Below are 24,538 nucleotides of genomic sequence, written 5' to 3'. Positions count from 1 at the left end.
ACAACTGGGTAATCCCTAAATCCTGGACTGGTAGGCTTGCCTTGAGGACTGGTTTGGAAACCACTGCTCTAAGGCAGTGACAGCCCCCATATATTTTTTTTAACCAAATTATAGGTTTTCAATTGGAGTTTAAATACTGTCTGTATTAGTCAATTAATGCTGAATATATTATTTTTATATTTTTTATGTATTGATTAAGAAAAAGTTACTCTGACATCACAACTCAATTCTGAACAGATACATTCAGGGCACTTTATGCAAATTAACTAAGACTTCCCACAATTCCGTCCTAATATTGGGCTAGCTCTCTGAGCAAACTTTAGAAACAAGTCTCTAACAAAACTGATGTGTACTTAACTGATTCAAATCAGCTGAATGTACTTTAGTATAAAATGTATCCTTGAAATTAACATGGAAATCATCGCCTCAAGTTTACAAGCTTTTCACGTTAATTAACTAAATATAGGAATAGGAAAGAAGCAGACAGATTTTTATGAAGATGTAACATTTTTAAATCTTCCAAATAGTTCCAAATAGTTATATTACAAATTACAGGGGAGATAAGTTCACTTTCCATTGGTTTTGATATTTTCCAAAAAATATAAAATTCAATAACGTTTACTGGGCTGCTAATATAAAGTTTCACATTTCTTCTTTAAAGGGGCACTCTAAGCACCAAAACAACTTTATCTTAATGAAGCAGTTTTGGTGTATAGATCATGCCCCTGTCGTCTCACTGCCCAAATCTCTGCCATTTAGGAAGTCAGCCACTAGCGATGTGTTTATCCCTGCAATCAGAAGATTGTTGTAACCACTAAATGGCAATGTTTTAGATTTGATAGCTAAAACACCACGGGGAATGCACTCATTGAGATGATGTGGCATCATCTGATTGCATTTAGTGTCCCTTTAGGTCCAAGTAGTCAAACTGTAAAAATGTTCTAGCTTTCATTTCAGATACTCTGGCCTTACATTTTAAATTCACCTTGAATTCCTACTTTAGTAAATAACTGATAGTTTCATCTATTCACAGAGGTATAACAATGGGAGATATATATTGTGCTGCGGTGACTAGTCTTCAAGTCACCCTGGAATTCTGATTCTCTGCAATCCCTTCCGGGGAGTCCGTTTTTTGCCTGCTCCCACTATGTCAGCTCTGTTTAATGTGTTCAACACAACACAGACATAATGCTATTTGTGTCCTTATTGTGGAATGCCACAGACTGCAGACTCCAAATTCCCCAGGTAACATTTTGTGTTGCTAGGGATAGGGGACATCTGGCATTGGGAACACAACTTAAGATTCATTATCCAAGACCAGCAACTTTAATCTGTGAAGCATTTAACTATATTATTGTTGATTCAGGCTACTGGTGCCTTAACCTATTGCCATGTCACAAGTTACAGAATGTTTATAGTAAATTAATGCTATAAGAGCTGTTACTATAGCAACACAAGAATATTAAATTGTAGACCGTAGAAATTGGAAAATTAAACAAACAACACTGATTTGCTTGGGGTTTTTATATGTGGCACATTAAGTTTAAGCAATGCTGCATTTGTGTTTCTCCAGGGTGGTCAATTTGCTAAAATAAATTCAATTAAAGGCTCTAAGCTGCTAGTAGAGTATTTTTTTTAAATGTATATTTAGAAGTAAAAAAAAGTCTTCCTAGGAAATGTTTTTGTGATTATTAATCCTCTACGGTTATATCTGGTTTTGACAAATACAAGCATGAGCTTTGTGGGTTCAGTAAATTAGGAATGGTACCAAGATACTATGCTACATGATTTACTTTGGATGTCTATTCAATAAAATGTTAACTGGTGCCACAAGTATTTACTACAGTAATGTCAGGCTGGAAGCCACAAATTAAATCAGAATAATACCATGACAAATGGGATCCAGCTGGTTTTGAAATCATTTTACGAATAGTTGCAAAGTTCAGCCTGAACACTGTATGAAGTAGGCTTGTTGCCAAGTTGAACTTTCCACCATTGAAGTCAACGAGGAAGCTACTTGAATAATCTCATAAGGGTGATGAGAAACATAAAGAAGTATGACTTTGCTTAGCTATATCTGCCTAGCTGAGCTACAGTGCAATAAAGCTGCTACAATTGATGGTTAAGTGAACGGAACACTTGAACCTATAGGTTCCACCACCTGTTTAGTAAATCCTGTCAATGGTGTTTGTGTGTAAAGAGTACATGACAATATATGTATCAAAAAATGTTCACATACAGGAAGACATATACCTCCCAAAAAGGCAGAAATGGGGTTAAGGCCATGGTTGGCGAGATGTCTCACATGATTCATTTAACCCCATTTGGTAACAACTTGTTTCACATCCGTAGAATAGTCTCAAGAAGTTACACCTGTTCCGCCATGTACGCGTTTCAGTCCATCAGATACATCACTTAAAGAATGCGGATTAACTGATGGGTATTTATTGACTGCTGCAACCACCCTTGTATTCTCTCATACATTTTGCAAAATGGTCCATTATTTAACCAATTCATTGCCAAAACGCTCGACTCCAAAAATAATGGCATTCAAAAGACTTGTTTCTGTGCTTTCCTTGCAAGCTTGACCCAAAATCCATCATTTCCTACATGTCATCTCTTGAAGCTTGCATTGCTGACTTTTCCAAGTAGATATCGGGACATGTCTACTTTGTATCCATATATTCTGTACAACTTTGGCCTTTCGGTGATTATTGCGGGACACAATGAGGATCAGCTTGAGGTATTATGAAAAGCTGTTAAAGGATGTTGAGTGCGACGGCAAAGAATTAATGGGACTCCTTCATCTGTTTCTGCATTTTCTGAAGCACCTCCTGCATTCGCCTTAACTAGAGAAAAGAGAAAATGTGTAAGTTAGGTCACAAAGTTCACTTCTGAAGCCACATCTATACAAAAATGACAGCTACAACTGAGCTCCAATAAAGCAAATGTACACCACCGGACAACAGACAAGGAGTCATCAGCTGAAGTTTGATTTAAATTTATCCAGAAACACTTTCCAGTTATCATATAGTCACCAAAATAAGAATATGTCTAGCATCCAACTTTCTTTTTCAGCAAGCACACAAGGCAATTTTTTTCATTAAGAAAGTATACAGTTCTATTTCCATTAAATTGTCAAGAATATCAAGGACTTAAGACCCACCAATGTTTACAGGTTTTCTGGGTAAACACAACTGAGTTGCCCCCCTCCCCTGCCCACTGACACGTTTGAGAACATGCCTCATTGAAGACTTGTTGAAAATTACATGTTTTGTTGTGTTGATAATGCACTTCCTCAATGTGTAGACTTTGGGAAATAGCATGTTTGGAGTCCTTGCAAATGGGTACACTATGGGAAATAGCACGTTTACAGTCCTTGTATGGTGAAAAGCAACAATGGAATGTCTTCGGTGAAGCTGTAATTTCTGTTCCTACTTCAAATGTATTGAAGATCTGTGCAATGATCATGGAAATCTCCCTCCTCCCTTGTATAGACCCCATTGACTAAAGAGGGTTGGTGAGCGCGTCGTCTGTCTTCTTGTTCAACGAATGGTTGTCGCATTAGTCTGAACAAGTGCTAAGGTTCTAGGATAACTGAGGATAAATATTTTTCTTTTATTATTTTTCTTTTTTTTTGTATAATGTTTTAAATGTGTTATCTGTACAAAGCGCCAAGAAGGGATGTTAACTCCTCTGTACCATGTTGCTTTAAATGTAGGTCTTCTAATCAGGCTTCACAAGAATGTGGTGAACTGGCGTGACCACCAGCTTTAAAATTTACGCCAAAATCAAAGAAATGCTCCAACTCCTTTTTGGTGGAAATCTTACAATTTACTTGTAGACACATATCAATGTTTATCGAATAACTCCTTCTTCAGTGTTTACTAACAGGGTTATTAACTACAGTGAGAATTCAAAGTGAGTTTCAAATTCAAGGTCAAAATAGTCGAATTGGACTATGCTTTGACCATAAATTTGAGATTCACTTCAAAGTCACCTTGAGTTAATATTGAAATAAAGAGTGAAAGAGTTAATATTGTGGCTGATAACTGAGCCAGTTCCATTGTTGCTAAGCAGTGCTAGCTTTCCTTCCCTTATTATATATGTTTATATATATATATTTGTTTCCAAAAATACATGCTCTTTTTTTTCTGTTCTGCAAATGTTGAAAACAAACCAGATGTCTTATACCAACAACCATATGCCTATTGTGTCCAATTACTTGTACTTAGCTGTATAGTGTACAAATTGCTTGAGATATGTTTGATATCGCAGTTATTTATGGCACTGTTCCATCCAGACATTTAATACATTAAGGACTTCAATAAATATAGAATGTATTTTACTTGGATTTCAGGTTTAAAGTTTTTATCTTAGTGTTACACTTTGCCAGCAACACTCTGAGAATGTGTATTCCCAAAATGCCGGTCTGGAGTAGATATAACTGCTGACTAAAAGTATGATTTTTGGTCACCAAGACTGAGAAAAGTGTATTGCTCAACCCACATAGCAAAATGAGAAAGACGATGGCTGCCCTTACTGTTTAATAATCATGTTATGGGGGCGGAGCTTGACTGGCAAACTGAGCAGACGTGTCCTACATTTGCTCCTGAGTTAAGCGGGCGAAATAAGCAATTTAAACCAGTCAACCTGCAGAAATTACCGCAGAACACGTCTTGCAGTATCGTGGGGTTCCGGGTGAATCGTTTGGACACGGAACTCCCTGGGTCCAAACAACCTACTTTCCACTCTTTGGGGCCTGCAAGCTCGACAGAAGTCGGAGAGACGGCCGCTCTCCAGACACTGCATCTCCTTAAACAAAGCGGACTACTGCACCCTTCCCCTCCTCCTACAGACAGGTGGGGGTCATCCCGGTCCCAGAAGCTCTCACACCGCTAAGTCCGTACCCACCGTTGCAGTGTGGGGATAGCACCACGTGGCACCTAAGATGGCAGAGACCACCACCGGAGACTCAGCCGAGACACTTGTCAACTTTACTCTGGCCAAACTGTATCTAATCTTCACTAGGTTCTGGGCTGCGATGGAGGGGAAGAAACAGCGTGAGCAGACAGCTCGATCACCCACCTCGAAACCGCAAACGCAAGCTACGTACTTGCACCAGACCACACTGCACTAGAGGGTAGCATGCACCCAGTCCGGCCAGAGAGCACCCACCACTACCCAGCTGAGACCGGGAGCTAGTCGCCAATTGGAGCAGGGAGCTGAGCATAAATGGCCAGGCCGGCCCACGGGTTACTGCTACGGCAAGCAAAGGGGCCCCTGCATCACCTACAAGCGATGGAAAGGCGGGAAGGGAAAACCCGACCCGCGAGGCGCATCGGCATGCAGAGGAGGGGACCCGGGAGGTTCACTATATCGGGGCCACCTGCCTGACAGCGCACCAAAATTCAAGATGGCAAACCCACTCTCGCCGACTGAACCGCAGGTGAGTTCCACCCAATCAGCTCACTGCGGCTCCTCTGATCACCTTAAGCTGCGCCTCCCTCCATGCTCAAAACAGTGGGCACCCTGGCTTCCCTCCACCCTGCATGGCGGCCAAGCCCGAAAGCATGACAAGCAGCGCCGATCTGCCCCAATAAAGGGTAGCATCCAGCTGCTAACTTCCAGCCGGGTTGGGAGAAATGACCATCGTGTTGACGGACCCAATATACAGCCTCCAGCTGAAGTTTCCTTGTGGCCCTTGAGTTGGGATCAAGCTTTTGGCCTCCAGACTGGGTATAGGCTGATCGATAAGAACTGCTACTGGACCTGTCCTGCCCTTCTATACCCTGAAGCGGAACCTGAGGGCATAGTCAACAGTAAATTTTGATTGTGTCATTTCCCTCCACATTGTGTGCTCTAATATTTTATTGCTTGTCGCATGTGCCCCCACAGGGCTATTACATTCGCTTTCATGTATATATCAACTGCCCCACATAGAATGAGCCTCTCTGGCAACCAATATGCTCCTACAGTGGTTATATACCTGTTTAACAAAAGTATCTCCCTCGACAAGCTTTCAGCCACTGTGTAAACCATGCACCCTCTCAATCGAGCACATGATCTTACTGCCCTATATTAACCTAAAATATACTCCTGCTTTTAACATTTGTATTTCTCACAAATCTTAATTTTTACAACTGTTAGTCACTCAACTGTTTCACTTAGCAAGATCTAGCATGTTTATGTTCAGCAAGTAATGCCATAATCGCTGCTTTAGATTGGACTATATAACTAGCCTTACTGGCAACCAGCCTGTAATAATATGACATGCTAGCCAGGATTCTGCAGTTTTGTTTCTCATCTTAGAGATCTATCTCAAATGACCAGCCTGTGTCTCTTGATTATTATTTTATCCTTTAAAGTGTGCATCTTAATCAGACATCCAGGGACCTACCCTCAGAAATGTTATTCGGTTTAGAATGTAATTTAAGCACGATCTTCAACACATACTATTGACGATTAGAAAAGCTTGAACCCTATACTATGTCTTTACTAAATCTCACACCTGAAATGCACAGTATTTTTAATGCCATGTTATGTTCTGTTATTGACAGGCTTCTTACAGCTATTGTGGCGTAGCAAGCCAGATTGTTAATTGATGCACTAAAAAAAATAAAGAATTAAAGAAAAAAAAAAATCATGTTATTTTTTTTATATAATTCTTAAGGATATCATATAAATTGTTGATGTTTTAAGTCAACCGGGGAGCTTATTACTTATTGGCACAAGCAAGCAACTATCTGAAGGCATTTTGTCTTTATAGTAAACAGTACACGAGGGGGGCAGGAAAACAGATACTGTGACTTTTTGGGTCTGTTTTTACCCACTTACACAAGTCATTTTGTCTACATTTGCATCTTGTACGTGCTGTTATTCATACTTTCTCTGTCAAATTTTATTTTGAATAGTACTTCAATAAATAGCACATTTACTTGCTGAAACCATTTTTGAAGTGTCTGTCTGCATACTTGGATCCCTATACAAACTTTGTCAAACTATTTTTTCCTTATAGTCTGAATAATGAGCTTAATCGATAACAGATAAATCAGGAGAAGCATACTGAAACCACAGCCAGTGCAAACATCACAACGAGCATGAGGAATGTAAACAGAGGAACATATATTAGGAAAAGGTCATGTAGAACTTGGGTGTAAAGCATTTGAACGGAACAAATTACTGGGTCAGTATTCAAAATGGAAATTAATCAAATCTACTGTGAAATTCACAATGAACTAAAAATGGTTGTATTTTGTTTTACTTTTTCATGTTTTTGATTTTGATTTTTTTCTTTTTTACTTTTGATGGGTTTTTTTACACACTGATGATACAGGTGGATCAGAAACTATGGATACGCTAACTCTCCATGGAATCAGTGTAAGCCAGCTGTATTGTTACATATTTAAAGAATTACTTAGGTGGATCCACCAGACCGTACAGAGGACATTGCCATAAAGATTTTCTGCTGGATTTTCCAAATGGTGTTACACGTTATATGTATATGTGAATGAAGCCCAGATACAGGGAGGTTGAAATGTATTGCTCATATTTGTAATGCACTTTACTTTTCTTACACAGCTCGCATTTTGTTAGTGACAAGTTGTTACTGTATTTTGTATATTTTGTGCAGGAACCTTGTTTTCTGTAAATAGCTAAGTGTGAGGTTTCTACTTCCACCTCCTTAACCGTATGACCTCATTGGTCCTTTTCTTCCATTAGAGTGTAGTTCTGATCTATTTAACATTCTTTGCATTATATTTAGGTTAAAATAAAGGTGGAGAAGTCCTGGATAGTTGTAATGGATGATATAACACCTGACTTCATAAGAAAAATAAAACAGTTGCAGTTACCTCCTCATCCTTTTCTCGAATTAGTCTCTGGGTATCATGGTCTGGTGATGGAGGCACACTGGGGATTGGAAAGTCAGTACCACTCTCCCTGGTCAGTTTACTATAAAGACATATTAAAATAATTCATTATCAAAGTCTGTTTTCTTACATGCTATATTCACTGACATTCAAGTTGCCGAACAGTAAATCAAATGCAGAGAAAATAACAGTGGGAGTTTATTTTGCATAACAAATCATGATACGTGTATGGTTGACCCATCCACGAACCAACACTATGATATTAATAGTAACAATAGCATTATTTACCATATCCTTCTTTGATGTAGACAGAAAAAAGAAATGTAATGCTAACAAGGTCACTCTTATTCAATGCTCAGGCCTGCCAACTATTCTGATTTCGATGGGTCAGCCCCTATTTCATGCTTCTGCCCTACCATCCTAGGTTCGTGACCTGGCGTCCTACATCATTAGATGTACTCACACTGTACTGAGGGCACTTGGACAAGGCAGCAAACCTTTAACAGCTCTCTCTGCATGGTCTGCATTTATTGGGGCCTGTCACTAAGCCTGGAATGCATTCACACAAGGCAGACACTCCTACTTTAAGCATCGCCAGTGACACAAGTTTGCCCCCCCTCCCCCCAAGAATTGCTCGCCCTTTCCTTATTGCATAGGAGGCATGAATGGTGCAAACACAAGTGTCTTGTACCCCCCAAAAAAGAGCAAAAAGAAACGACACAATAAACCAATAAATAATGCTGCACAGTACAGTCACGTGGCTAATTATTATATTGCAGAGAATTTCGACCTGTGTTAATGGGTTATTTTGAATTCAATCATTAAAGGGACACTCCATACCCCTAAAGTACTTTAGCTCACTGAAAAGCTTTATGTCTATAGAGAGTGTCCTCTATTTCATTTTGGAAAAAGTGCAGATTTCTATAGAAATTAACACGTATAAATTAACCTGGTTACAGCCCCCTGGATGTCAATTAGCCAACAATATTGTTACTTCCTAGTTTGGTTAGCTCAGTGGAACTAAACTTAAGAGGCAGCAACTGGCCAGAGCACCTGCCCTTGCAAAGACTTCTCATGGAGTTGCATTGGGAATCTGTGATTGGACAGTCACAGAAGGTCTGGGTGAGATTAGAAGGGGAAGATTTGCAAAGGCAGCAGACACAAGTTCTGCAGGTTTAGCAGGCTGTTATTAGATATATCCCCAATGACAAAATGCATAATTAAATACATGCATTTCTTAATTAGGGGTGAATCTACTAAATAATATTTTTTATTTTATTATTTTTTATTTTGGGCAGCGGAATGTCCCTTTAATTACATATGGCATTAGAGAAATACACGGAATCCAGCATTTATTCAGGTTTAGTACTATTTCTTGATGATAGACATGTTTAGTAACCACATCTGTAATGATTAGCTGTGACATTTACTGTAAAACATGTTACCAGTAATTCCTGGCTGTACTAATATTGAAAAAGAATAACATGAATTTTTTGTACAGATCTTTATAAGGATCTTTGTCTAGTACAGATCGACTCACAGTGGTAACTTCATCACCAACACAGAAATCTTGCACTCATTTGTTTATTTGGGAAATACCAAAACAGAAACTACGCTGTAACAATACAATAGTGTCTGCCTATTTCTATGAGTAAAAGGCACAGTGAAAGGATTTAACAGACATTAGCAAAATGTATCAAAGATTTTAGGGTTACCATTTAAACACTGCGACTTTGAACAAGAAGGCAATTTAATTTAAACACTCCCGCTTTAAAGGCCCAAACCCACATCCCTCCCTGGAACAAGAAGGCCATTTATTTTCACTTGGTTCTACCCACTCGCCCACCCTGGTTCCTTCTAATGCTCCTCCAGCTGTTTGGAACCACAGTCAATCACCTCCTCATTCACTTCACATGTTATCAACTGCTGCAGTTATATTATTAATTATCTCTGTTATCAAAAAAAAAAAGAATTCCTCTGCTACCTCTAGTCTCATCTCCCCAATTTTAAGCTCACGGGCAGGGTCCTCTACCTGTTGTATCGGTCTGTTCGTATTTTGTTTGTCTTTTTCCCAATTGTACAGCGCTGTGTAATATGTTGGCACTTTATAAATGCCAATAATACATAAAAAAAAATCAAACATTAATCTAATAATATAAAACACTTAGGACATACATTTTAAACTCACACATTCACAGTAAAATGCATTCAGACAGCGTAAATGTATCAAATGAATTGTCTGTATACATCAGAGTGCATAAGGAATATATGTACAATGTATTTTATACATATATATATATATATATATATTATTTCTTGTTAAATTACAATGTAATAAAATCTTAGAAAGGAGCCTACACTGTACAGCAGAGAAATAACCCTTATATTCCTACCCAATCTACTCCAATCTCTAATTTTAGTCTCTATGCTTCTATAGTTCTAAATATACATTTTACCCCTTCTGTGAAACTGTATCTAGCCATTATCAAAAGCATTCCATAATATTAAGTGCTAGTCATGTACCCATCATGTGTCCTTCCTTTGATTCACTTTACTACATTGACAGTGTTGAATTTCATTAAAATGCCATTGTCATTAAAAGATATCATAAGACAATAAAGGGATTAACAGGGGTAGGCAACCTACGGCACTAGTGCCATGCACGGCACTCGAGGTGCCTTTGCATGGCACTCAAGGCTGCTAGAGCCAAACAGGCTCTGGCCTATCAGGAGTCCCAGTAAAACTTCAGGTATCTGCTAATACGAAGAGGTGGTGGTGATAAACATTGTAGTCAAAATGTCCCATTTGAACAAACTGAAAGAAACATACATACATATCAATGCCGATTGGGTATACAACAGGTTAATGATAACATGTCACCTACTATAACCACTGTACTATAAAAAGGGAATAAAACTGTTTAGATAACTCCAAGATGGACCCATGATGTTTGTAATTAACAAAGATCTCGGAGTATTGATCTTGAGATGATGTTTTTAATGACTGTATCTCAAATTAATCCAAGTCAAATAAGTAGATAACAATTTCTAACATCGCCGATGTTACTGACAGAAAAAGGTTGTGAAATTTTTTAACTGTGATCTCACTGAAAAAAAACCTTACACAATACAAGACTCAAAATGGCTTTTTTCGCCTAGATAAAACATGGCCTACAGAGGAATACCAGGATAGGAATAAGTGCCCTAGGGCAATAATATTTTGTCTATCACCATCGTCTTTGCCTATAACCCTATTACTCAAAGCTTATTTTCCCTATTGTCCATTCCCACTCGAGCCTTGTTCCTTCTCATTTCCTGTTTCATTATGAAAATAACAACATGGGGAGAAACTGTTCATGCTTTGAGAGTGAAAACGCAAATGATAAATCAGTTCTTCTTGCAGTCTATGTGAAACTTCGTACAATAATATAGGGGTTTTACACAACATCTTTTCACCACTCAATAAATGTGCTCTACGCCATCTCTGGAAATATGTCTACCGGTGATGGTATCTATGCAATGTTCCAACGTATGGGAAATATACTGAGCTCCTGGAGAAGAAGGATTGGTAGAAAACACCAGCCATAAATGTCAAGCAAAGACACCGCAAAGATCAGCAAAGCAGAGAAGAAGTGAATCCAGTGATAGACATACTGTAGAAACTGTTGTAGGGCTGGAAAAGGCTAAAATGTATTGTAGTATTGAATGTTGGGATTTAAAGAGACACTATATGTAGCGGAACGCTTGGTCTCTCACAGACTATTTCCACTGGTAGTCCAGGCTCAGGAACTAGCAATAATCCCAGGCACAATGTCCACACTGAGAGAATCACCTAACAGCATAGTAATCACCATCAGCAATACAATCCAATAGTATCCCATCACCTTTCCCAATCACTGGACGACACACAGTATCAGGAGTAGAACTGAAATTTAATGGCACAATTCCTGCTTTTATGAGATTCTCCCATGCAAGGGAGGGACTCACCATAATTATTACAGTAACCAATCCCATAGACGTTACCTCCCACACATCTCCTCCCCTTAGATTAACAGTTAACATAATTATACAGCGCATACTTTTCCCCAATTCTTGGATGTACCCCAAATATGGTGGATACACCTTTAAACATATCCAAAAATCACCCAGATCAGACCAGGGGTTCGGGAGTTATGAGAAGGTAAAGATTTGACCAACCGCATGGGTAAAGAAGCCAAAAATAGTTCCATGAGATCTGGCCCTGCGGTCAGTCTCTGTTCGTGCCTCAAAAGTCTCAAAAGGCTATGCCATCCATAGTTAAGTTTGTAACCGGATGAATCCCCTAGTTCTTGGGTTTCATCCTACCGAACGACGGACCGTTCATGCGTTTCCATCGGCACTTTCTGAAGCCCTGGAGGTCTTAGCGGTGTTCGGTTAGTTGAGTGTTTACGTTTTGAGTTCCAGACACTCGACGACCAAACACCGCTGTTTGCGGGTTTAAGATGGCCGCCGCCACGTGTTTGAATACCGAAATGGCGGCCACCCAGGGGATCCAGCAGAGTGTTCGTGCGTTTAAATCAAGGGAATGTAACGAGCAATCAGGGAGGTAAATTACAGCCACACTTCACACCAGGGTGGTCCGGTGTTCGGTAGATTAAGTTCGTATACCGAATGCAGGGAGACAGTACAGTAAATGTTTCATATACAGGACAAAGTACCGAAAGCATTTTACAACCCACAGTATTGCAGACAGCTCAATGTTCTTTGCTGCATAACTTATATAGTCTTATGAAGTCTTTGCAAAGTTATTTTATATGACCCTGGCTGGTTCTTAAAGGTCCAGTAGTGCCCTACCAAAAATCCCATTAAGCCCAGCCATATTGTTTAAAGGGTCCCATCTTCCCGGGACCATAATCACTGGGCAGGCGGCGAGCAAGCAGCCCCCTCCAGGAAACCAGGGCAGATTCTTGTAGCTAGTCCGCTACACTATAGTCACCGGAACGACTACAGCTTACTTAATGTAGTTGTTCTGGTGTGCATAGTCAGTCCATGCTGGCTTTTTGCTGTTAATACTTTATTTTTCAGAGAAAAGGCAGTGTTTACATTACAGCCTAGGGACACCTCCAGTAGCTGTCATTCAGACAGCCATTAAAGGTGCTTCCAGAGTCAGTGCTGCACAACGTGGACATGCAGAACTTTCCCCATAGAGATGCATTGATTCAATATGAGGAGATGCATGCACAATAGTCTCCCAAAGCTTTCCCGTGCAAAAGCATTGGATTGGCTGAGTTTGTCAGTTTTGATGACCTCAGGCAAGGGGGTGGAGCGTGGATGGAGTTTTATATTTTTTTTTTACAGGGGGGCAAAATGGAGCCAGAAGTCTAAAATGGGATTGGGACTGTACGTTTGGGTTCCTGACCCTATAGTGTTCCTTTAAATCCAAATTATAGAGGACAGAGGGAAAAACGTGAGAGGATGAATGGATTAGATATAGATTGATCACAGTGCAGGACAGGTAAAATAACCAATATTGGGGAATGTCTGGTGTTGAATATAATCCCCTGTAACAATGTTTTGCAATGTAGGAGCCCTTTACCTGATTCATTTTGCATGTGTAGGCATGCAAGACAAAGGGAAGAAAGTGACCAGAACTACTTTTTTTTTAATTCTTTATTTTGTTGTGCTGAGGATAACAAACAGGTTTACTTCGCCACGACAGCTAAAGCAAGCAATGCAGCAACAATCATTTACATGGCATATCAAAACTACTTTTTTAACCCCTTAAGGACACATGACATGCGTGACATGTCATGATTCCCTTTTATTCCAGAAGTTTGGTCCTTAAGGGGTTAAGGGAAATTGGAAAGGGTGAGAAAAGTTGTTTTTAAAGATCTTAAGACTAAGTTGTTGGGTACTAACAAAACAAGAAGTTTTTAAAGAGAAGATTAATTTAGCGAAGGTACATAATGAAAAAAAAACAATTCAAGTGTGGTGATCCATGAAGACATTACAAGGTACCCTTTATAATACCAGGAAACGAGGAACCAGCCTGAGGAAGGTGAAAAACGTGTGGATTGCACACGGGGGAAGAGATCATTGCAGCAAACAAACAGGAAGAAACAGGTGGTAAAGGTCTTAGGAATGAGAAGAGTGAGTGACTTAACGGAGGGGTAGTGTTAAAGTTACAGTACAGGGATTGAAGAATACCAACCCCACCTCCTCCTCTTTCTCCAGATCGGGGATTGTGTCTGAACTGAAGGCCAACATAGGAAAGGGCAGCAGCAGCAGATGCTGTGTCTGGGGAGGAGAGCCAGGTTTCAGTGAGGGCTATTAAGTGTCAACATTATTAAGGCAAAATGCATGCATTTTCTAGGAAACACCAACTGGCAGAAAAAGTTTGTTTTGATGGTGACTGTTCCAAGTTAAGCGTTGTTAAGATTTGCTCTTCATTAGGTCCGTGTTTTTCCCCCCTCAAAGAATATGGCCCATTGTGTTCAATACTACTAATTACTATTATAAATACATCTGTTCATTAGGAAGCTTCCTTCAAGGTGACAGACTGAATGGTGTCCATTAAGGCCAACAAAATAAAAATACAATATGATCTGACATTAAAGAGGTTTGGGAATACATTAGGTTCACAATAAGGTGTATTGTATTTCAGCAGTTTCCCTCATGATCAAACACATGTCTGATCACGTGACCTAAGAAAAACTTACTTGAAAATCTAAGTACTCTAGTTATTTGATTAATATAGTATATAATAGATAAAGAAATATAAGAAACTGTATGTAAACAATTTTCACTGAAAGCGAGAAAAGCCACACAGCGGTCAGAGTTGGTGGTACCAGCTCCACCCTAGGGCTTGAACCCAATATATAACCAAAAAAATAATAAATAACTAAAGGAGTCCCAAGACTAATGAGCCTCCAAATCTGGTTTTATACAGATACCTGCTATTTTTGCTGACCCTGTCTGATAAATTGATTGCTGCCCCACTTTTTTCTGAATATAGTTTTCAGACTCTCTAATTGAATTGCTGATTAACTGTTTTGTTAAGAGGCATAAGATCTACACTCTAGAGTCTTATAGTACCTTCAGATCAGAAGTATACCCCCTGCCATTCATCAAGTATCCCAGCTATATAGTGCCTGTCTAAATTTACCAATAAAATATTGTGACAAAAGTACTCCTTTCCCTTGGTACCTTGTCCTGGCATTGGGGTGTTACACACAGTCTTTTCAGGCTTTAGAGACACTTCACACGCTGGATGAGGTAAATTAACTTGCTCTTTTATTGAGGTTCCAAAATAAATGCACAGTAAGGTATAAAGGTAACAAAAATATATAAAACAAAAGCCTTGCTCTTCTGAGCACTAACTAAACAAAATAATCAGCTAACTGGGTTGGATGGCTTGTCCATTTCCCAACATAAACATAAGCATAAACAACCTTACTGTTTCAGGGTTTTCAGCTCTCTGTTTCCACTCACAGAAACCAAACACAATCTCCCTCCTTCCTTGGCAGGGGAGTACTTAATAGCACAGGTAATTGGCAATCCTTTTCAGGTGAGTTAGATTAGGATTTAAACTCTGGAACTGGACTTCTCACCTGTAGGTTCCAAGCAACTTCCAAAATGTGGAGTGGAGCACTGGCCCACCCTACTCTCCAAGTACTCCACCCCAGGGCCCAAATATACACATATTTAAAGTGCAACATTCATTATAACATTACACATTTCCCTGGGGCTAATTACACAAAGTAGGAACCTTGCAAAATCTGGGGAGGTATATAGATTCCCTCCAGCACAATTCCTTGCTTTCGGTCACACATCCTCCCCCCCAGCTCAGACCTATTGGGTCGAGCGACCATGGACATTAGCGAGTGCATCCGCGAAAGACCATCTGCATTTCCCTGTTTACTCCCAGCCCTATGCTCTATGGAGAAATTACAGGGTTGCAAGCTAAGGAACCAGCGGGTTACTCTACTATTTTTCTCCCTGTTTTGGCTCATCCAAGTAAGGGGTGCATGGTCTGTCACTAGTCTGAATTTTCGTCCCAAGAGATAGTATTTAAGTGTGTCTACTGCCCACTTTATAGCCAGACACTCCTTCTCAACAATGGAATAGTTTCTTTCTTGGGGATTAAACTTCCTGCTTAAATATAATATGGGGTGCTCCTCACCCTGAATTTCCTGAGAGAGAACAGCACCTAGTCCTACATCAGAGGCATCTGTCTGTAAAATAAATTATTTAGAAAAATCAGGTGTTACCAACACTGGTTGGGCACAAATGGCTTCTTTAAGCTTTCTGAATGCTTGTTCAGTCTCTGGGGACCATTTCTCTGGGGACCAGTTAATGGGCTTCCAATTGTAGCAAAATTGGATATAAATCTCCTGTAATAGCCAATGAGGCCAAGAAATGTTCTCACCTGTTTCTTAGTCAGTGGTCTCGGCCAATTTCGTATGGCTTCAATTTTAGCAACTTGGGGTTTCACTAGTCCCCTACCAATAGAGTAGCCCAAATATTTTGCTTCCTCTAGGCCAATTGTACACTTATTGGGGTTAGCAGTTAAGCCAGCATTTTGTATTGAGTTAAGGACAGCCTGTACTTTTGGAAGGTGAGATTCCCAATCCTCACTGTGTACTACAACATCATCCAAGTATGCAGCTGCATAGCGCACATGCGGTTTTAGTATTCTGTCCATCATTCTTTGGAATGTGGCAGGGGCACCATGCAAGCCAAAAGGCAAAACTCTGTACTGAAATAGGCCATCAGGAGTAGAAAATGCGGTCTTTTCTTTTGCTCGCTCTGTGAGTGGTACTTGCCAATAACCTTTGGTTAAATCTAGTGTAGTGAGGTACCGAGCTCTCCCAAGTCGTTCTACTAGCTCATCAACTCTAGGCATGGGGTATGCATCAAACTTAGAAATAGCATTCAGTTTGCGATAATCATTACAAAACCGTACTGTATTATCAGGCTTTGGTACCAGCACAATTGGACTGCTCCAGTCACTTTGTGACTCCTCAATGACTCCAAGATCTAACATTTTCTTAACCTCTGCTCTGATAGCTTCTCTGCGAGCCTCGGGTATTCTGTATGGTTTGAGATTGACCCTTTTCCCTGGTTCTGTTAAAATGTCATGTTTAATCACACTAGTCCTTCCTGGGACTGGGGAGAATACCTCTTTATTTAATCTAATAAACTCCTTAACTTCCCTTGTCTGGTGTATTGACAGGGTCTCTGAGATATTTACTTCGGGGTCAATATTACACTTATCAGGGAAGGTTGAAGCCTCTGTAGTAACCAGAACTTCCCTTTCTTTCCATGGTTTTAGCAAATTGACATGGTATATTTGCACTTCCTTTCTTCTACCTGGTTGCCTTACTTTATAATTTACCTCTCCTACTCTTTCAATAATCTCATATGGCCCATGCCAAGTTGCCAGGAATTTGTTCTCTACTGTGGGAACCAGGACTAATACTCTGTCTCCTGGTTGAAATACTCGAATTCTAGCATTCTTATTATAGCTATTCTGCTGATTTTGTTGAGCCTTTTGCATGTGTTCTCTGACTATTGGCATAATGGCTTCAATACGTTCCTGCATCTGAGTTATGTGTTCTATAACACTGCGATGTGGGTTTGCTTCTTGTTCCCAAGTTTCCTTTGCTATGTCAAGTAATCCCCTGGGGTGTCTGCCATATAATAATTCAAAAGGTGAGAAACCCGTAGAAGCTTGGGGTACTTCTCTAATGGCAAACATTAAATAGGGCAATAGAAAGTCCCAGTTTTTCCCATCTTTATCAGTTACTTTGCGCAGCATAGCTTTTAACGTTTTATTAAATCGCTCAACCAAACCATCGGTTTGTGGGTGATAAACAGAGGTTTTGAGGTGTCTAATGCGAAGGAGCTTGCAGAGTTCCTTTGTAACCTTGGACATGAATGGAGTACCCTGATCTGATAGGATCTCCTTGGGAATCCCAACCCGGCTAAACATCATCATTAACTCTTTAGCAATGGACTTTGCTGAGGTTGTGCGCATAGGTATTGCCTCAGGGTAACGGGTAGCATAGTCTAGTATTACTAATATATACTGATGCCCCCTGCTGGATTTTACCAGAGGACCCACAAAATCCATAGCAATACGTTCAAAAGGCACTTCAATAACAGGCAAGGGTACTAAAGGGCTACGGTAAGCCGTAAAGGGCGCAGTGACCTGACATTCAGGGCATGACGAACAGTAGTTCTTGATAGCTGCGATTACTCCAGGCCAATAAAATCTCCTCAAAACACGCTCTCTTGTTTTGTCAACCCCTAGGTGACCCCCCAAAACATGGCTATGTGCAAGGTTTAACACAGTGCGCCAATAGGCTTGTGGTACTAACAGCTGCTTTGTAATAACGGACTCTTTTTTCTCAACTCTGTACAACAGATCATTATCCACTTCAAAATAAGGGTAAGTAAGAGAATTCCCTGGATTGACAGGGGATCCATTCCTTATAGAAATATTATTCCTGGCTACCAATAATGTTGGGTCAGACCACTGTGCACTTCTGAAGTTACCAGGCCTAACCTCTAAATCAGCTAACTCTATATCTGGTTCAGAGCTTCTAGAAGGTCCCGCATTAGTTTGTTCTGGGTTTTCACCAACTAATGTTTTTATAGGGGAATGCTGCATATTGTTAGGCTCATCATCATGATCTCTCTCATCTGCCAGAGTATTTGCAAAAGGAAATTCATCATTCTGTTCACCTGATGGGTTTTCAAAACATGCCCATAGGTCTAGAAAATGGGGAAAATCCCTTCCAATAATCATCGCATGTGCCAGTTTTGGTACCAGCCCCACTCTGCAGTTTACAGTACCACACTGGGTTTTAACAAGTATATCTGCAGTAGGGTAGTTATGTATATCCCCGTGCACACAAGCAATATCAACTTTTCCAGAGTTAACAATATGAGTATCCTGTAATAAGGATTGGTCTAGAAGGGTAACCATACTCCCTGAATCTAGCAATGCCTGTATATTTTTTCCCTCCACATTCACGGTACACCCAGGGTGACTATTCAAATAACCATTTTTTTCCACAGAACATACAACCTGTGAATAAAGTGCAATTCCTTCCCAATTATTACCAAAATTACACTCCATTGGTTCAACATTTTCAGGACAGTCTTTTGCAATATGTCCAAAGTTTCTGCATTTAAAGCATTTTATACCATAATTAGTACTTTTTGATTCATTTGTAGGCTCTTCCCACCTCCCAAAGTCTTTTTCTCTTTTAACAATGTCTCTTGGGTAATAAAACCCTGTTCTCTCATCAAAAGACCCCCTTTTCCCTGGAACAGTCTTACCAGATTTGCTGGGGCTGTAGGTTTTCAGATTCTTGGGTCTCTCTTGGCCAGGAGGTTGAAGCAGTTCTCCCGCTGCTATATACCGTTCAACCAATTCAACCAATTGGTCTGCTGTTTGGGGATTGCTCTGACTGACCCACCGACGAAGTCCAATAGGTAAGCCTCTTAGGAATCTTTCCATCACCAGTTGCTCCACAATGCGGCTGGGTAAGTTGATATCTGGCTGCAACCATTTTTTGGCAAGGTGTATCAAGTCAAACATCTGTGAACCAATCGCTTTATCCAGGCTGTAAGTCCACAAATGAAATCTCTGGGCACGGACGGCTGTTGTCACCCCCAGGCGTGCCAGTATTTCTGCTTTCAGCTTCTTGTAGTCACTGGCTTCCGCTGGTTCCAGATCATAGTATGCTTTCTGGGATTCACCAGTAAGAAATGGTGCTAGCAGACTTGCCCATTCCACTTCAGGCCAACCTTCTCGCTCAGCGGTTCGCTCAAATGCCATCAGGTAGGCCTCTACATCATCTGTGGATACCATCTTTTGCAAGTAGTGACTCACTCTGATCACCTTTGGACATTGTGGTGATTCTGTGGCATCCCTGGCCAGCCTTTGTGATAGACTCTGGATCTCCTGCTGTATGACACATGTGGCATGCTGCTGCTCCTCTCTGAGCAATTGATGAGCTGCTGCCTGTGTTGCTTCAACTTGCTTGAATAAAGCATCTGTATTTTCCTTTTGAGCCAGTACAAGCTGCTGCAGTATTGAAATGCTCTCTTGCTGTATTGCATTAGTCTCTGCAGTCCTCCTGTTTGTCTCTTGCTGTACAGCAGTGGACTGGAGCAAAGCTTTCATGACATCCTCCATTTTCTCAGCAGTCTCTTTCTCCCTACTTACAGACTTTGCCGTGTGCTGCCCGCATCCTCCACCATATGTGACAAAAGTACTCCTTTCCCTTGGTACCTTGTCCTGGGATTGGGGTGTTACACACAGTCTTTTCAGGCTTTAGAGACACTTCACACGCTGGATGAGGTAAATTAAATTGCTCTTTTATTGAGGTTCCAAAATAAATGCACAGTAAGGTATAAAGGTAACAAAAATATATAAAACAAAAGCCTTGCTCTTCTGAGCACTAACTAAACAAAATAATCAGCTAACTGGGTTGGATGGCTTGTCCATTTCCCAACATAAACATAAGCATAAACAACCTTACTGTTTCAGGGTTTTCAGCTCTCTGTTTCCACTCACAGAAACCAAACACAATCTCCCTCCTTCCTTGGCAGGGGAGTACTTAATAGCACCGGTAATTGGCAATCCTTTTCAGGTGAGTTAAATTAGGATTCAAACTCTGGAACTGGACTTCTCACCTGTAGGTTCCAAGCAACTTCCAAAATGTGGAGTGGAGCACTGGCCCACCCTACTCTCCAAGTACTCCACCCCAGGGCCCAAATATACACATATTTAAAGTGCAACATTCATTATAACATTACACATTTCCCTGGGGCTACCGTATATACTCGAGTATAAGCCGAGTTTTTCAGCACATTTTTTGTGCTGAAAAACCCCAACTCGGCTTATACTCGAGTCAGAGTCTGTATTATGGCAATTTGCATTGCCATAATACAGACTGGGGGAGAGGGGTGCTGGCAGAGCTGTACTTACCTTTCCTGCAGCTCCTGTCAGCTCTCTCCTCCTCCGCGCCGTCCGTTCAGCACCTTGGTCAGCTCCCAGTGTAAGTCTCGCGAGAGCCGCGGCTCTCGCGAGACTTACACTGGGAGCTGACAGAGGGAGCTGCACAGACCGCGCGGAGGAGGAGAGAGCTGACAGGAGCTGCAGGAAAGGTAAGTACAGCTCTGCCAGCACCCCTCTCCCCCCACTGAACTACCAATGACACTGGACCACCAGGGAAGGAGCCCCCCTCCCTGGCCAGCTAGCAAGCAGGGAGGGGGGACGAAAAAAAAAAGATAATTAAAAAAAAAATTAATAATAATTAAATAATAAATAATAATAATAAAAAAAATAATAATATAAAAAAAATTAAAAAAAAATAATAATTAATAATATATCAAATGCCCACCCCCACCAACACATACACAAACACACACTGCATCACACACTCACACTTCATTCATATACACACACTGCATTCACACACACTGCACTCACACACACTGCATTCACACACACACTGCACTCATACACACACTGCACTCACACACACACTGCACTCACACACACTGCACTCACACACACTGCACTCATACACACACACTGCACTCATACACACTGCACTCATACACACTGCACTCATACACACACACTGCACTCATACACACTGCACTCATACACACTGCACTCATACACACACACGGCATTCATTGTATACACACACTGGAAATAAATATTCAATTAATATATACGCACACACACTGCACTCATACACACACACACTGCACTCACACTGCACTCATACACACACACACACACTGCACTCATACACACACACTGCACTCATACACACTGCACTCATACGCACACTGCACTCATACGCACACTGCACTCATACACGCACTACACTCATACACACTGCACCCATACACACACACTGCATTCATTATATACACACACTGAAAATAAATATTCAATTAATATATACGCACACACACTGCACTCATACACACACACACTGCACTCATACACACACACACACTGCACTCATACACACACACACTGCACTCATACACACACACACTGCATTCATACACGCACTGCACTCATACACGCACTGCACTCATACACGCACTGCACTCACGCACTGCACTCATCCGCACACTGCATTCATACGCACACACTGCATTCATTATATACACACACTGTAAATAAATATTCAATTAATATAATTTTTTTAGGATCTAATTTTATTTAGAAATTTACCAGTAGCTGCTGCATTTCCCACCCTAGTCTTATACTCGAGTCAATACGTTTTCCCAGTTTTTTGGGGTAAAATTAGGGGCCTCGGCTTATATTCGAGTATATACGGTAATTACACAAAGTAGGAACCTTGCAAAATCTGGGGAGGTATATAGATTCCCTCCAGCACAATTCCTTGCTTTCGGTCACAATATTTATTATTTATTTTTCATTGGCATACTTTGGGATTAGATAATATTGCTGTTTTTAGTACACTTTACCAATTTACTCCAAGCTTATTTCCAGATTGGCTTACATATTTGCATAATGTCCTTTGCAGACTTTGTATAAAACCAGATTTGGAGTCTCATTAGTCTTGGGACTCCTTTAGTTATTTATTATTTTTTTGGATATAGTATATAATATCTCTTACTATGCCCACTGCTTGTGTCTTATCTTTCTGCTGACATGTTCTCCAGTAAAATCTATATTTAAGGGATTTTGTCTGTTGTAATGGTTAAATGTTTGGATATACAGTGGAGTGATGTTTCCCTGTGATAAGAATCTTAGAATTGATTCAGTGACTGTTTGTGGGAAACAAAATGATTATAAATCATTCCTTCACAACTTTAAAAAAATGTGACTAGCAAGACTAGCATTGTTATAAAGTTTCACAAGTACAAAGTGATTTTCTAACTGAAAGCAGCACTGTCATGGCCAAATCGTTTTTTAAACCCTCTCCTGACTCCACTACATCTAATTGTCACCCACAAATGCCCCTAAGCCCCTATATTACCTATTTTTAAATCTTTATTTTCTGCCTGGACCTAGGTCCTGGGCGCCGCCATCTTTGTATGGGCAGATGAAGTCCCTGTGGGACATGTCATCTGCCCATACTAGATAGTGCTGTGAAATTCCCGCGCAGGCCCAGTTAAACACTTGGACATGCGAATGGGAATTTCATCTATTTATTCATTCGTCAGAAAGACAAATAAATTAATAGAAATTTCAAACAAATGAACAAAGACCTCTTCGTTCGTTCGGTTTATTACAAGGAGGGAGCTACCAGTGGCTGCTCACTATTCAAAAAAGCTCCCTAGTGTCCCCCCTCCTGAGCCCCCACCAATGCTGCACGAGTGGGGGCTATTAAAGTAAAGGGGGGACCTAACATCCCCCCCATCCCGACCCATGAACGGCGGGTGGGGGTAACTATTGTCCTCCCCCCGGCCCCATGAGCGGCGAGTGGGGGCCCGAAATGAAAATGGGATGGGGGGGACCTATTGTCCTCCCCCCTGGCCCTCACCCATGAGCGGCGGATGGGGGTCCTAAATGAAAATGGGGGGGGACCCCCCTTTTCAAATCGAAAGCAACCATTCACAGTGTTATGAGTCAAATTAAACAGCATGGGAAAATTGCAAAGAACTTCTTCATTTCTTCCTGTCTGCTCTAGTTTTCTTTAAAACATAAGACAAAGTAGGGACTTTTTTGTCTTATGGAGGTTTCCTACCCCTAACCATCTCTGACCAACGGATCATAGAGGGCAATGGTTGATGAACACAGGTATGGGGTTTTTAAGAATAGGAATGACTATGTACATGTATGTATGTTTCCCCTGGTTATTAGAGAGTCCTACAAAGTTTTTTCTTTTGTAACACCTCTGCCATGCATGGTGTGAGGATGTGGAACTCACACATTAGCCAGGTCTTTTAATCATTATATGACTTTGTAGTAAACCTAAAGTTCATGAACAGCTCTCCTGTGAGAACAAAGCATGGGGGGCACTATGTCCTCCCACGTTATATCTAAAGCCCCATCCTTATGGATTGGATCAGATGAGATAGGAAAAACAGTGAAACACAGAATCGGTCAAATCGACGGAATTCTGACCCCATTTTGCTTTAGTAAACATGAGAATTGCAAATGCGGTCGGAATTCGGACCAGGCAGATCATAGAGGGCAATGGTTGATGACGTCACTGCTCGATGCATGAAGCAGAAGATTAACGGTCGGATTCTACCTCAGTTCGACCAAAGGTGTATGAATATGGCAGATGGATCTAGTGTTCTGTGGAAGTAGGGGTCAGATTTTCAGGTATTTTTACACATAATTTGTTTTTAAAAATGCTATATCTTTTCATTACATGCTGCAAGAATTCTTCTAATAAAAAATAAATAAATTCTAGTGACGGTTGTCCTTTAAGATATGGAGCAGAGATTGACTGCCAGTCTCAATAGTCGCAGCAAGTATGTGCTCCTTGGCAATCTTAACATATAAGCCATTACATTTCCATTTCATGCAACAAATCAACTAATCAGCTACTCTGTTTCTTACTGGGAATCTGTATTGCAAGCTGCGGCTACTCTCAACGCTGTAGCCAAGGAGATCCGGTCTACAGTCTCTGGTGAATTCCCTTGAGGGGAGACGCAGCCTATCTT

At 40.7% G+C, this 24,538-nt stretch overlaps 1 protein-coding gene across 5 annotated transcripts in view; it reads right to left on the bottom strand.

The window, feature by feature from the left end:
• The window catches only part of LOC134603453 (septin-4-like), a 68,189-nt gene continuing 43,651 nt past the window's right edge, over positions 1-24,538 (bottom strand). For 4 of the 5 annotated variants that reach the window (XM_063449466.1, XM_063449450.1, XM_063449442.1 and 1 more), the window contains exons 11-12: positions 7,854-7,953; positions 1-2,849 (exon numbers count right to left, since the gene is read on the bottom strand). In XM_063449466.1, coding sequence (XP_063305536.1) covers positions 2,790-2,849; positions 7,854-7,953 — 160 coding nt within the window. In that variant the 3' untranslated portion in view covers positions 1-2,789. The remainder of the gene's footprint in view (positions 2,850-7,853; positions 7,954-24,538) is intronic. The other variant, XM_063449475.1, reaches the window with a different exon arrangement.

This window comes from Pelobates fuscus, chromosome 1 (genome assembly GCF_036172605.1).
Source record: "Pelobates fuscus isolate aPelFus1 chromosome 1, aPelFus1.pri, whole genome shotgun sequence".
In the NCBI taxonomy this organism is placed as follows: Eukaryota; Metazoa; Chordata; class Amphibia; order Anura; family Pelobatidae; genus Pelobates; species Pelobates fuscus.
This window is presented reverse-complemented; position numbering and strand designations above follow the sequence as displayed.